Source organism: Cydia splendana, chromosome Z (genome assembly GCF_910591565.1).
Source record: "Cydia splendana chromosome Z, ilCydSple1.2, whole genome shotgun sequence".
NCBI lineage: Eukaryota > Metazoa > Arthropoda > Insecta > Lepidoptera > Tortricidae > Cydia > Cydia splendana.
In genome coordinates this window covers 35,782,914-35,798,150 of record NC_085987.1, presented here as the reverse complement: position 1 = coordinate 35,798,150, position 15,237 = coordinate 35,782,914, and the positions used below count along the sequence as shown (strand labels likewise).

The following is a 15,237-nucleotide window of genomic DNA, read 5'->3' as shown; positions in this document are numbered from 1 at the left end:
TTGAAAAATGTTTAAATGAGTGACAGCTTTATACAAATTGACTTACATTATAACATGCACGGATAATCGTGTTTTTTCAACTGACAATTCACTTGACATTGACAAGCATCGCGTACGCGCATGATTCAGTGAATTTAGTGAAAATACAAACCAAGTCGAAGAAAAATACTGATTTGCTGTGTAAACTAAAGGAAATGCCACCCAAAATGTAAGTTTCTCTAATTTATTTATAGAAAAAGTTATAGTTCGTTTGATCATTAACTGGTTTTGTCATGAATATGTTTAATTTCAGTCGATGCTTCGGCGCACAAGAAAATGCTAGCCAAATATATAACTCAGCATCCCCTGTTCGCCTACACCTACAGGGAGATTCATGAGCCTCTCGGAACCCAGAGATACAAAATGCAATGCTGCACAGTGCACACAAGTTCTAAGATCTAGAAGAAAGGATTGAAGATGTAAGTACACCTTTCTTAAACTAAAATCATGAAAAGTTTCTGGTGCCTTTTAATATTATTGACACTTAATATCTATTTCTTCTCATTCTATCTATTATGTTCTACTAAGTGACAAAAGTTTGTTAAAAACCTGTTCTATCACTACTATAATTGCAGGAAGTTGATTTGGCAATAATGATGTGTAAAAGTTACACTACAACACTACCTATGCATACATTTATTCACACTGCATAAAAAGTGCATACTTAAGGGTTCTAACAAATATTAAAATCTTTGAAACCCGTAGACCTCACTTTAAAAACTTATATATTTTTTTACTCTGTTTGTATATTCTAGAAGCTGGTTTTGTAGCAAGAATAAAAGTTTATTGAAAAAGAAAAAGACACACTTTATGCCATAAATCTAAGACATAAAGATAAAATATTATTAATAAGTATTTAGTTTTTATGCCCGTTCCGGATGTCCCGCTCACTTAAACTTTAAGTCCTTCCTCTTCATAACCGTTTTATGTATGATTGTTTTGCCGTTCAGGCAACCTTTCTATGGAATGCACTCCCTCTACCTGTAAGACAAGCCCCAAGAAAATTTGTTTTTTGAGTAGTCATGCTCGGTAGTTATCTGTTAAATGTCTCGTCTAGTGTCTATCATCCCATATACATATTAGTACATTTATTTTTATAACATATATGTATGTTTATGTTAGTATGTATATCTAAGATATACCTACTGCATTTGCTTTTTGATTGGTTTTTGCACCAACCTTTAGTGTTTATATGTGACGTCCCACGGGTAAAGGTACCTTATGGCGGTTGGCGCTTACGCTATTAACTATTAACGCCGCTCCAATATTATTGCGGCGCTATGCGACGTAAGCGCCAGCCGCCATAAGGTACCTTTTGCCGTGGAACGTCACATATTTGTTTCTATGGTTGACTAGTAGGTGATAGATAATGCCTTTTGGCATTAAGTTCGCCATTTTTACGTAATTCTATATTTTTGTGCAATAAAGTTTATAAATTAAATAAATAAAGTAGCCATACCCACAAGTAACTTACAAATTCCCTGCAAGAGTTAGGCCGGCGCCCCACTGCTGCGCACGCTATGTACACGACCCACGTTCTTATACAAAATTTCGTGGGCTTGCCCACGGTTTGTATTAAAACGTGGGCCGTGGATGTAGCGTGCGCAGCAGTGGGGCGCCGGCCTTATTCAATACAAATAAATTGTATTAGTACCTATTCTACTAAGATTATAAAATAATATAATACCTACTCGTACAATATTCTTACTTATAACATGTAGGTAATATAGGAATACTAGGAACAGTTATGTTAGCACTAAAGCTGGCCATATACATTTGACAGCTAAGTTTGACCCACTTCCCGATTTCCGATTGAGCTGAAATTTTGCATACATAACAATATGTAAATCGGACGACAATTGCAATATTATGATGACATGGAGCTGATCTGATGATGGAGACATGAGGTGGCCATGGGAACACTGTGATAAAACAACGCAAACTAATTGTGCTTGGTGTTGTTAGAATGGACTCATGGAGTATTAGTTGCCTGTTGAAAGAAAAGTACAGTCAGCGATAAAAGCTTGTACCAAAAATTATATTTTTGCCAAAAACTTATTTATATTGTTAGGGCTTGGGAGTAGAAGCTGGTTTCTTTACTGCTGGCAGCTGGAATATTTTTTTTGTGTTTGGTAAAGTGGTCTATTGTACCTATACCTGACTATGGGAATGATTTTAGCAGCCTATGTATGTGTGTGGGTATGTTTGTGTCGTATATTACCCTAGCATAGAATATCTGAGATACATTTTGATAAATAAGGTGTTCGTTGGTTTGTTTTTATGACGCAAGTGGTACAGAACTACACTTGATACATAATACAACTTTAATAACGGATAAATAATTACTAGAACAAAATTCAATTTATTTTCAATCGATAATTTGGACAACTGTAACAAAAAATCCCCCTGGCTTAAAAACGAGAGCTTTCTAAAAGTGACATTAATTTCACATAATTTGCCAATGAACCGCTGTAAGTACTAGCCTGCGCCTGACCTCATCTAATATAATTTGTTTCTGTTTCAGTCATAACATATTGGAGGCTTGAAAGTGCACATACCCATAGATTGGACGTTAAGCTCAACGAGACCATGCGATGCATCTCAGGCACTATCCGATCTACAACCGCCACTGGCTGCCGGCATTGAGTCACATTGCCCCTCCTCACATCCGACGACTCAAGGCGTTGAAGAGGGAGGCTGAGAATATCACGAATAACCCCACAATGCCTGTCCACGAGGAATTCTGCCGCCCGACTGCCCGCCGACCCTGTGCTACAGCTGGGAGCCTGAGCAGCTTTAATATTTCGGATAGGTGGATAGCGGAATGGTCAGCTTCGGCAGCTCGGAGTTGCTGTATATCTGACCCAACTAAAAAACAAAAAGGGTTTGACCTTCCTCGGAAAATCTGGTGCCGCCTGAGAACCGGACATGGCCGGTGCAATTCAGCCACACAAATGGAGATAGACGGCTTTCCCACTTTGCGAATGCAGAATGCAGACCACTTAGCATATCTTCCAACGCTGCCCACTCCACTCCTCCTCCACTCCTGGGCCTGTTGAGGACCTGAAGACCGTGACACCTGACTTGGTTGCTTGGCTTGGCAACCTCAAGGCTACACTCTGAATGCCCTCATCAGTTTATGATATGAAATGAAATCACTTTATTGGAGCATTCCACGAGCTGTCCCGTACAAACGCATTTTATTTCCTGTGTTGCGACTTTTTTTTTCGCCATTTAAAGCAAGCGATTAATTGTCCGTGCAAGTTTGACCATTTGTCATAGAAAAGGAAACTCTTATACCTGCAAATCTCCAGAAAATCTGCATTTCTACGGGACAAACGGTAGACAATTGCATGGAATGCTCCATTGCCAAAACATGATAAGTTGATGGTAGAAAAAATATTAGGAATACAAACCATATACCTACATATAAATTCTATGTTAAGTATGTACTAAGTTATTCTAGGTTAAGTACTAACTTATTGTCTACTCTATACATAGGTAATTACATTTAGCAAGACATGTTGGCCGTGGGTACCAAGCTCAGCATGTGCTAGACTGGCGTCCAGCGCTGGTTTTCAGTTTGGCCCCTTTTTGTTGGAGGTCTGAGAGGAATGTTGATCTTTTCACGGGGGGCACGTGCCTCGGGCGCCGTCCAAGGGGGGGCGCCAAAATGGGCTAAAGACTACCTCTCCGCCTTGCCAAAGGCAGCAGGGAAACTTTTGTCAGTCGTATTTACCACCACTGTGAAGTGTGAAATGCGGATGGTAATCTGGCCCACAGCGCAAAAGAGAAAGACGATCTTTTAGGAACTCTTTTTGCATCGAACTCGACCTTGAAAGACGACGGTAGCGCCCTACCGCCCACCATCCCGTAGTGTGAATACTCTATGCCAGAAACTTCTATCAAGCAGAGGGATATTCGGCGGGAGTTGCTATGCTTTCGTTTTATAAGGCGAGCGGGCCAAGTGCTTCAGAGTTGTGTTGTGTCCAGTGTTAGCGCGTCTTACGTTAGGGGTCTCCTGTCGATGTTACCATCTTATGGACTGTCCAATAGACTACCTATTATGCAAGTGGATCGCTAGCCCTTTGTCCGGCAGGCGCATATGAGCCGTAGTTGACGGAACCTGCTTCAATAGCTGCTGCTGCATATCTGTGACATGTTGTCTATCGACGACATTCATCGATATGTGGACTACTGAGGCTTCCTATACACTATACAGGATGGCTAAAAAATAACTACATTCCCGTTGCCAGGGAGGTTTTGGGATTATACCGAGTAACTTTTGCTACGGGACCAACCTCGAAATCGCGAAAAAAATAGTTTACCCTCCCATAGAAATTGGACCAGCCAAAATGTATGAAACAGCCAAATTTTTTTTCGCGACTTAGGGGTTGGTCCCATTTCGTTTCGGAGAGGGGGGGGGGGGGGGGGGCGCAAATTTGGTGCCTGCCCCGGGCGCCATATGACGTTCCTGGTACAAAAGCTGTTCATACTTCATAGTAATCCAGCGATAAAGCTGCTGGCATGATGGGCACTTTCACACCGGGTACGGCAGCCAATGATTTGTTTGTACACCTACATTTAATGTGTAAATAAACTTTGTTTAATTTTTTGGCAATAGTTGTTTTATTTACCCATTTATAATATTCTCTCTAGCACAGAGCCGAAATTGTTAACTTATCTATAGAGTTTAGTAAACAAAAAAGAGTTGACAACACCACAAGTGACGAGAATTGTCATTCTTGTATCTACCTAAATGGAATTTAACATAGTTTTTAATATTCAACATTAGTTATTGGCGTATTGAGTCTGACCGCAGTTATAGTCACTAAAGTAGACTTATTAGCATAATAGAGCATTTAGGAATATTCTTATTTGACCTTTTCACCGCCAGACTCACTAGACGCGTCGTTAAGACGCGTCTTTTCATACAAACGTAGTCCACATTTTTCTCTCTGGATAATAACATTAAATATTTTGATACAATTTGTTGTATATCATATCAACATCAACTACAGCCATGCCCCTACGTTTGTTCTTTTTTTTAATTTTTAATTATTATAAGAGTTAGAAGCATTTAAAAATTTGTATGTAATCTGTCTTCCGCTCCTAATTTTTACAATAATCAAAAATTCGAACGTAGGGGCATAGCTATATGGTTAATATACATTAAATTATGTAAAAATATTTTCCATAATGTCAATATCCAGAGAGGAAAATGAGGACTACGTTTGTATGGAGAAGCGGAAGCGGCCATCTCCCTTTCCTCTTAAGTAAGAACGTGCCTAAAATGTTTTTATTACCTATGCTTTCATTGTACTATACTGCATATGAGTCGGATTTTACATTTAGAAGCTATAATATCACAAATTTTGTACGCATAAGGCTAAAATGAAAAATAAGAATAAGTGACACCTACATTGAAGCATGCCCGGGAATGGTGTTCTGTGTGAAGATTATCCGTCTTGAATGTTTACTAGTCTCTACTTGTATAGAAATATAGGTAAATTAGGTAGGTATTTGTGTGATAGTAAAACATAGTAATAGGCGAAATATGTATTTATTAAGCTTATTAAGAGCCGGTTTTGTGCATGCTTGCATGCTTAGGAAGTTTTTTTAGGAGCGTCTTCTCTAATTTTTCCCTTGATCCACGAGAAGTTTTCTGGAAGAAAAAGAAGGAAATAAGTAAAAGTAGGTTCATGTGGCAGCGATGGAGTAAGTATTTTCACATGAGTGCAGTCTAGTGCACTCAAGATATATACTAAACAATCGCCAGGAATAATATCCATTAAACAAGGCAGCACATTAGAACTAGGTGCCTTAGTTAAACCTAATAAGTATTGCATTCCCAGATTATATATCCCAGAGATAACTACTTATCATACATAACTATCAAACAATGGGTAGGTACATATCTCAATGCATAATACAGCCGCACTCATACTTATTCAAAAAAGGAAAAGTTACTAAGACAGTCCTTGTGGAAAGTCACAGTTTTTTATGTCTAATACTTAATTCAGTGCTCAAAAGAACTTACCTTCTGTTTACAGCATCTACAAACTGCTCGAGGTTCAGGCTTACAGTAGTGTGGCCAATCCAGTCAGTAGTGCTCCAATGGACAAGCCATGATCTTGACTAGTCCCACGTTGGTAGTTAATTGCCATCAGCTAGCAGGTGTAACTGTTACACACCAGCAGCTGCTGCTGCTGCTGCTGGTGTAGGTGTGCTGCTGGTGTGGTGTATACTGTTAGAACCTAAAACAAATAAGTACCTAATTACAATACCGGCCAATAATATATCACCTCCATGCTTTTACGGTATAACTTTTTTTTATATTTGTGAGTGACTTCCACAGCTTTAGGTAGTTTAGTAGTATTCCTTGTCCAGTGATGAGAAAAATTGGTCTATGTAATGATTTTTTTATAGAGGTTTTTTGTTTTAATGTATGGTCAACTTCATTATTTTTAAAGAGCTTTTTTAGTAGTATGCTGAGTCTCTTATTGTAGTTCACAGTATTTCAGTATTCATAATATCTTATACCTTTAAACGAGCAATTCTTGTATATTTATTTATTTATATGTATATATATTTCGGGGATATCGGAAACGGCTCCAACGATTTCGATGAAATTTGCTATATGGGGGTTTTCGGGGGCGAAAAATCAATCTAGCTAGGTCTCATCTCTGGAAAAACATGCATATTTATATAAAATGACTAGTAAAATATGAAATCTACAAACTAACCTACTACAAGTTCATACAAAAACACACAAAGGTGATATGTTATTGACCGGTACTGTAAATCTAATTTTGTCAAGTAGATTTTCCCCCTGGAGGTTAGGATATGAATGTTGAAGTAAATAGTAGCTTAAGTAACCTCTGTTAGTAGGTTAGTAGCATAAGTAAGAGATTGTACAACAGATATCTTAACATACTAACTTTTACATATAATAATGAGGCCGGTACCTAGTATTGAAGAGTTTAGTAGCATTGTCATTAAGACGTCTGTTTTACATAGAATCAATGATTTCAAATATAATAGGGTCTATGCATAGAATACATATTAACTTTATAAGAAACACTGCAATTTTATAGCTTTACCTTTGAGATGTTTTGGTAGGTAACCCATCACCGTTTTGAAGCACGGCGTTAAATTCGGCACATAAGTAAATGCACTGCACACTCCTTACGCACCATGTAAATATGCCGAAACTCTTCGTCCGTCATATCAAATGGGCTGCAAGTGTTTCTTAAAGCTGTTTACGATATTTTTCTTCAACAGCAGCCGCGAGTAGGAATAATAAAATTTGACTTCCCTGCGAAGAAAATATTGACAATATTATATACAGCGGAACATTGTAACTAATAACTCTCAATATAATCATAGAAAAACTGATATTTACCTGTAATTTATACCTTAAAATATGATTATTCACTACTTTTGCTTTCACGACAAGGCTTATCGTCATCTAAGAAGCACGTAGTTAAAATTAACTAAGTTGAACTGTCAAAATGGGACAATCTGTCAAATTATCCACATCTTATCCAACGACCATGTTATGCAAATTGTCTTCTATCATCTACCGCTGTCAAATGTGGATAACTCCATATATCGTCTGCAACCATAGTATGGATGATAAAACCGACGATAACGGCCGTTTTATCCACACCTATTGCGTGATAACTACCTTGTCGTACAACCTTGCTAAGCCCGCAGGTACGTGTGAAGAATAAAAATGTCATACGCCATCACGAGTTCACGACATTAAAATTATAATCACAGTCTGCAAAAATCTTTTCTAAAATTGTAATTTTGTAACCCAAGTTTTATACAAAAAAGGGATTTGGTAGAAATATTTTTCATAACGCAAATAGCGCTGCTACAATACCTATATAGACGTGACAAAACTAAACAAGAAGGCTTTCCATTAAGGTGCGAATGAATATTTTGGAATTTCACAAAATGGATGACGCTCAGTCGTCGTGTCAGAAGGCTTTTGTTATCTGCGCGTTATTTTTCAGGGGTTTTGGATTCCGCGGACAAAGCGGGCCGCATATTTCACTAGGCTCTAATCTCGTTAGTAGCTCACAGAGTTAAAGCAAGTTTTTACACTTTCGCGCGTTTTTTCTGTTGATTTATTTGGGTCGGTTCAGCAGATATTTTAGCGGCAATTAGGTGCTGTTACCGCATAGGCACCTAATATTTTACCGGTATTGTAAAAATTCTATAACGCTCTGTATGTAAAGAGCAATTTAATTCATCTTTTATATTCTTCTGTATGTAGTTGATAATGTTACCTATGTCCTTAAATCATTCAGTCCCTTAATAAAAATAATAATTACTCCTCTTTTTGCCCTATTTCTCTGTTTTACCCTATGATTGATAGGATAAAATTAATTCGGACCTTCATTTATTTGTTTTCTTTTGCATATGGGTGCTGATTTAAACGAGCACAAAATAATAAATAAATATTTTGTTACAGGAGATGCAGAGAGCTTTGGATGATGGTGTGGGTGATTGTAATGGTGGTCGATCGCAGCTCTGGCGCTGAGAGTATCTGTCCCGAGGAGTGCCGGTGTCACTCGCACTACGACGCAGACGAGGGGCACGAGTTGCGCGTCAGCTGCACGCGCGGCGGCATGCGCGCTGTGCCCGTTGACTTTCTGGACCGCAACGCGCAGATTCTGGTCATTTCGGCACCGCAGGAAAGACCCAACTTCCTCACCATCGGGCCCATCTTCACACAGCCAACACCGTTCGCCAATCTCCGGCAACTCCACATCGTCAATTCAAACGTACCCTCGATAGGCCAATACTCCTTCTGGGGGCTCCAAAATCTACAACTTATCAACTTGACGTATAACAATTTAACCGCAATAGGGACCGATAATTTCCGGGGACTCATTAATCTTACCGAACTACATCTCGACCACAACCGTATAGCGACAATGCCGAGCGAGACTTTCAGACACCTCACATCTTTGAGAATATTAATTCTGGCAAATAATCAAATTTCCTCTCTAGTGCCTAGACTCTTTCGAATGCTAGCTAAACTATATCAACTGGACTTGAGTTACAATCCTTTAGCCGATTTGAACCCCGAAGTGTTCAAAGACATACAACACTTAAGAATATTCAAGTGCAGAAAATGTCTTTTAAGAAGAGTGAATACACAGATTTATCATTTGATTCCTCATTTAGAAGAGTTAGATTTAGGAGAAAACCAATTCAAATATCTCACCTCTGATGAATTTATAAGTCTTAAGAAATTAAAAAAGCTGAAACTGGATGGAAACCAGTTGTCGGTGGTGGTGGACTATATGTTCGGGCGCAACCGGGAGTTGAAAGTGCTGTCCTTGGCCCGCAACCGCCTGGCGCTGCTCGCGCCCGCTGCGCTCACCAACCTAACCTCCCTTTTACATCTGGACATCAGCCACAATAAAATAGACAGGTTCCATCTGCAGACTTTTGCGCCTCTTGTTGAATCATTGAAGACTATCAATTTCAGCGGAAACAACCTGCCATTGAACGAGATTGCGATAGCTCTTCAGATACTGCCAGAAATTCATGGTGTTGGTCTTGCTAACCTTTCCCTGGAAATTATACCACCAAATTTTTTTACATATAATGAACATCTAATTGCCTTAGATATATCCTGGAATAAAATAGCAAAGTTTCCGTTTAAACTTCTGGCAAAAACCAAATTCTTACAAAGACTAGATATTTCACACAATAAGTTACAAGCGTTGAATGAACAGGACTTGCAAAGACTGGAAGCCATAGCGCAAGTTCATTTGTCTAAAAACTCATGGCATTGTGATCAGTGTTCGGCTGGAACCATGCTAGTGTATATGTCTAGTACAGTTCTTAATTCTACCATTAGAAATCTTAAGTGCTATTCTCCGATGCGGTTACGGGGAACGAGTTTTGCGAACTTGAGTTTCGATCGGTTGGATCCGTGTCCCAGTACGCACGAAGCTCAGATGAGTGTCATAGCAGGGCTGATGTTGTTATGTGTCGCAGTTTTAGCGGCTGTAGCGGCAGCGTTGTGCTACTCGCGGCGCCGCGCCGCTCACTACTACACTAACGAGGAGAAGCGGCGTGAACACGAACACGACCACCCCGAAGAGCTGTTGGGACGGACCGAGCTGGGCAGCGTGGCTACGATCCACGCGCCGTATCACCTGGTGTCTAAGGGCAGCTAACGGCGAGCTCCAACGCCGGCACCCACGCGGCCGCCCCGCGCGCACCTCTTGCGACTGCCACCCCGCCACGAGCCTCTGGCCTCAGTCTCAACACCAGCGCTGGATTCTCACCCGATGCACTTCTTCCCTCCTCCGCCAGCGCCACTTCTAGAACCCGCTCTTTCGAATGATATGTGATATGAGTACCAAGATGATCTTGTGTAAAGCCAAAGATTATAAACGTTCTATGACTTTCACTAAAAGTATATAGGTTCTAGATTGAACATTGTTGATAGTGACTATAGTTAGACATCGACATTTATGACAAATATCGAAAAATATTTTTCTACAGCTATATAGTATTTTATAAGCAATTTTATCAAAGATTTCCTGAAACAGGACGATAATTATATTTAAAATATTAAAAATGAGTTTGAGTATTTAATAGATTAAGCAAATTCTTTATCGTAGAATTACAACGTTTACGTTAAAACGTAACGTTTATCTTTTCTTTCTATTAAGTCTCCCACTTATACCTTAAATTACAAGCAGTGTAATTGTTTTATCGAAGTGATGATATGATTTATCAATTTTATCATGGAGTACCTATAACAAACAGCATTACTAAAAAAATCTTTAAAATGTTAAAAACATTGCAGCATTAAATCTACTCCTCTAATTTTGATACAAATAATATAATATAAATTTATATATAGTGTATGTACATATTTTGTTAACAATTCGTAATACGTCAGATCAAATTAGTACTATCTTTAAATTATGTTACCTTAATGTGGGACGGGACAGGAGCTCAGTTATACGAAATGTGATTAAGTATTTAAAATCATATTTTGAAGTGGTTCATTAACATTAATTCGACAGATTAAAGACACTAAAAGTAACTTCAGACACACAACATAACTTTAGAGTGGAAATATTTGATTATATCAGCTGTATTTATATAGTGGCCTGTCTAAAGACTTCATAATTTTTAAAAGTTATTGAACGCAAATGTTACCGTGTGAGGAGTACAATCATAACAATAGGTTTTAATTATTTGCTCGTGTTACAGGCCACACCCGGTATAAACCAATTGAGTCTAACAGAATTGAGCATATTAGTTTTCTACGAGTTTGGTCTTTTTTTTTAAGTTTTTAGGGCTTAAAAAACAATTTGAGCTGTATTTTTTTTACAATTACAAGCAATTTTAAACGCTACGCACAAATCAGTAGGTACATAAGTACATAAAATATAATGTGATACAGTGCAAACCTACACTTCATTTCCAAAAAATATTTTCTGCGAAACAATACTAAAAAGTCTGCTGCTGTTTTTTTTATTATGTACCTATATAGACAATTAGGCAACAATTAGGTAATGAAACACCAATGCGTGTGCCAATCTAATAATTAGAAATAAATAAAAACTTTCAACGTATCACACCCGGTAGTGTTAAAGCAATACATTTTATAAAAAAAATGGGTAAAAGAGAAATGCTATTAACGTTGAAATTTTGGTTGCAAAACATACACACTGTTGCTGTTTCTATATTTAGATCTGAACATTTTTTTATCGATATTGATATATAGTAGATCGGTAATAAAAAATGGCTTATTAATGATACATCTTGCATATATTATTATGTTGAAGTTGTTATACTTAATTTTCTTTTTTTCTTGGGAGTCCTGCAGTCGCACTTGTATTTTTTTTTTATTGTTTGTAATAGGAATAGTAATATAAATTACCATAAATTTTTCACCAAGAAGACATATTGTGTCTGAAATGGTTCACGTTCAACTTCACTTGATGTCAAAGATTACGATCTCGTAATTTACTGCTTTAGTTCAAATTCTTATCAACATTTAATATCGACCGCATATGCCAAAAAAACTTTGTAAATCAAATATCGTCGAAATTTTTATATAAATCCAGTTACCAGAACTATGAAGATCGCGATAGTATATTTATTGCCACAAAAATTCGATGTCTGCATTATACACTGCTCGTATCAACCTTTGAAATTATACCACACAGTTGGTAATTAAATAATTATGTTTTGGTATTTTAATCTAGTACTCTCAGAATCATTAACTACACTGTATAATTGCGGGATACAATTAATTAGTTAGTTTTTTGTCAATAAGAAATTTACATCCCTACAGGCATTGCATCTAATACTACTCGTATTAGTTACGTTTTAAGACGAAAGGGTATAGCAGTATCAGCGAAATGCTATACATGGAAGTATTCTGTCCGCTCAATTATGACCCAACGCAAACTACCCCGCGATAGGCGGTACTTACAAACTGCTCGATTGGCAATCTCAGTACCACCGAGATGACAGTCGGTGACAAATGGCTAAATTGATTTATAAAAACAACGTTTTTTTTGTAATTAAACATATATTCATGTGTCGTGAAGTGGTGCAGAAGTTATTTTAGTTCATACCAAGGACAGTGGAATCACTTTTCACTTGTAGTAAACAGATAACTTCAGTAGAATTTGGAAAAAACATGACGATTTGTTTTCAATACTACCGTGCTAAGCTAAAACGTAACAACTGCATACGACTTTCATAACAACATACGACTTTTTAAATTGCGAGGATAATAGGGATGGTGTTATGCTAAATGAAGTAGACTATTTTATTAACTTGTGTTTGGTTTAGGTATTTTCTATATATGTATTTATAAATGTAGTAATAAATTCCTTCTTACAGATTTGTATTTTCCTTTTTTATTTCATGAGATGGAGCTATAAAAAAACTACCTAGTTATTTCAAATTAATAATCAAATTTGGTATTGTCATTTTACATTACTTTCCATTCAGATTCCCACAAGATGCTATTCGCAGAGAACTATGGAAAAAAGCTGTCCAATTAGAGAGACATGAAATTGAGTGGATGCCTGGCAAGATATCTAGAATATGTTCTATTCATGAGATAATCATACCCGGTCTCCTATATGTAGATACATTTTTCCTATCATACTTTCACTGAATTAATTTAACAAATACACACATTATCTGAAAATGTTGATCATTTGAATCCACCCTCTACTGTCACATATATGTAGGTTCTCTCTCAAGCCATTTCCGTCAGTAGAAAAGAGCGGCAAACATATTAACTCACATTATAGACGGGTCTAACGAGAATTATATTCAATTACCTTGATTTACCGACGTAGTTTCGTATAATGTGAGTTAATATGTGTTCAAAACGCGAAAGTTTAAAATATTATAAGAGCGGCAAATTTAGAAAATGTAAGCGCGCGAACGGCTGTGGTCCTATACAAAATTTTAATTTTGCACCTTTTTCTACTGACAAACTTGCTTGACCGGCTATATACATATAAAATATTCTGAACTGAAAGTGGGGATTTATTGTGACTCCGCCTGTTCAAATATTTTTGACCCGATTCGTGTACCCATGTAAATTTTGCAGACTGTATAGCCAGTCCGATTTCTAAGATCAAGTTCGCCATACATTTACTATGGCGTACTTGATCTTAGAAAAACGGACAGACTATACCTGAACGTGACTTCGCACTGCCATGCAGATTGATAATAAAATATACAAAATACTTATTATAGCGGAATACATTTATACAACAATGATATATTTACTTATGTTGAGTTAGTCTGTCATCTCATAACAACATTTTAACTAGTTATCTTTTAATCTGCATTAAATTATTATACGTGAATTATTTGACTGGTTCTTCACAGTATGGCATAAACCTATCCCTGTCCAAGTCATATTCTAATCAAATATAAACCGCGAATTCTCAGCGGCCAGTACGTACAGCAAGAAGAGGTTATTAGCGGATTAATGTCGCTGATTGGTAGTTATTGACATTATATGCATTTCATCTACACTTAGCTATGTACCATTAGTGTAATAAAGATGACTCTTATTTTGTTTACCAGCTTTGATTACAGGCTCTGTAAACGCGTCGTCTTATTTGAATGTAGGCGTAATTGTGTATGTGTGCTAATTTGGCCCGAGAATTTGAACGGTAATGTTCCTAAAGGCGGTATCCATGGTTATATATGATCGCAGAGCAGTATAGCCTTTGAAAAATTGCCCCCAGCGTTTTTGGGTCGAAACTATAATCAAACGATGCCTTTTGAAGAGGTAATACCCTGCACAAAGTTTCATCCCTCTGTTACTCCCTGGGGGTGAAAAACACCCGATTAACCCAAAAACTATTTTATTTATTTTTTCCTAAACTATGAAAGTGACGAATTTCAAATTTTGTACAAATATTACCGAGACTTAAAGCTATATACCTATATTAAAAAAATATGACTCTCCTAACCATTTAAATTCTTGTAAAAAAAATTAATCACCCTGTCAATCAAGCAAAAAATAATCCTTATGATGAAGCCTTTCGATCGGTATGATAAAGCTACAGGATATTTTTTTTTCTCGTGTAGTGGGTTCGATTCCCGGTTCAACCATGTAATTATTTAAAAATCTATGAATGCAGTTTATATTGTTTTTTAAATTAAAATAATGTCTTCTTTCAGGAAAATGTTCCATCTACAATATTCAGGGTGCTTTCCCTCCATGTGGCATAGCCGTGGGACGCCCTGTATTATATTAGGCTCTTAGTAGGAGTTAAATGTATAGTAGGCACCAAAGAGCCAATTCATATTCATTTCGCAATGTTCCTTCTGGGCTACGTCGATGAAAGTTTTGTATGATGTAGATGTAGAATATAAATTGGTTCATACTTGATAAAAAAAAATGGTGTGTGTACCAAGAGTCGAACTTGTTATACAGGTGATTATTTTTTTTAAATATTTTTGTTACAAGAATTGAAATGGTTAGGAGTGTCATATTTTTTAGCTTTTAGTCTCATTAATATTTGTACAAAATTTCAAATTCGTCACTTTCATAGTTTAGGAAAAAATAAATAGAGCAGTTTTGGGGTTAATCGGGTGTTTTTCACCCCCAGAGGGTAACAGAGAGATGAAACTTTGTGCAGGGTATTACCTCTTCAAAAG

General features: G+C 37.2%; 1 protein-coding gene across 1 annotated transcript in view; it reads left to right on the top strand.

Moving 5' to 3' along the window:
- The window catches only part of LOC134803945 (insulin-like growth factor-binding protein complex acid labile subunit), a 69,998-nt gene extending 59,453 nt beyond the window's left edge, over window positions 1-10,545 (top strand). Inside the window, exon 2 of the mRNA XM_063776774.1 lies at window positions 8,525-10,545. Coding sequence (XP_063632844.1) covers window positions 8,525-10,247 — 1,723 coding nt within the window. The 3' untranslated portion in view covers window positions 10,248-10,545. The remainder of the gene's footprint in view (window positions 1-8,524) is intronic.
- Window positions 10,546-15,237: the final 4,692 nt, after the last annotated feature.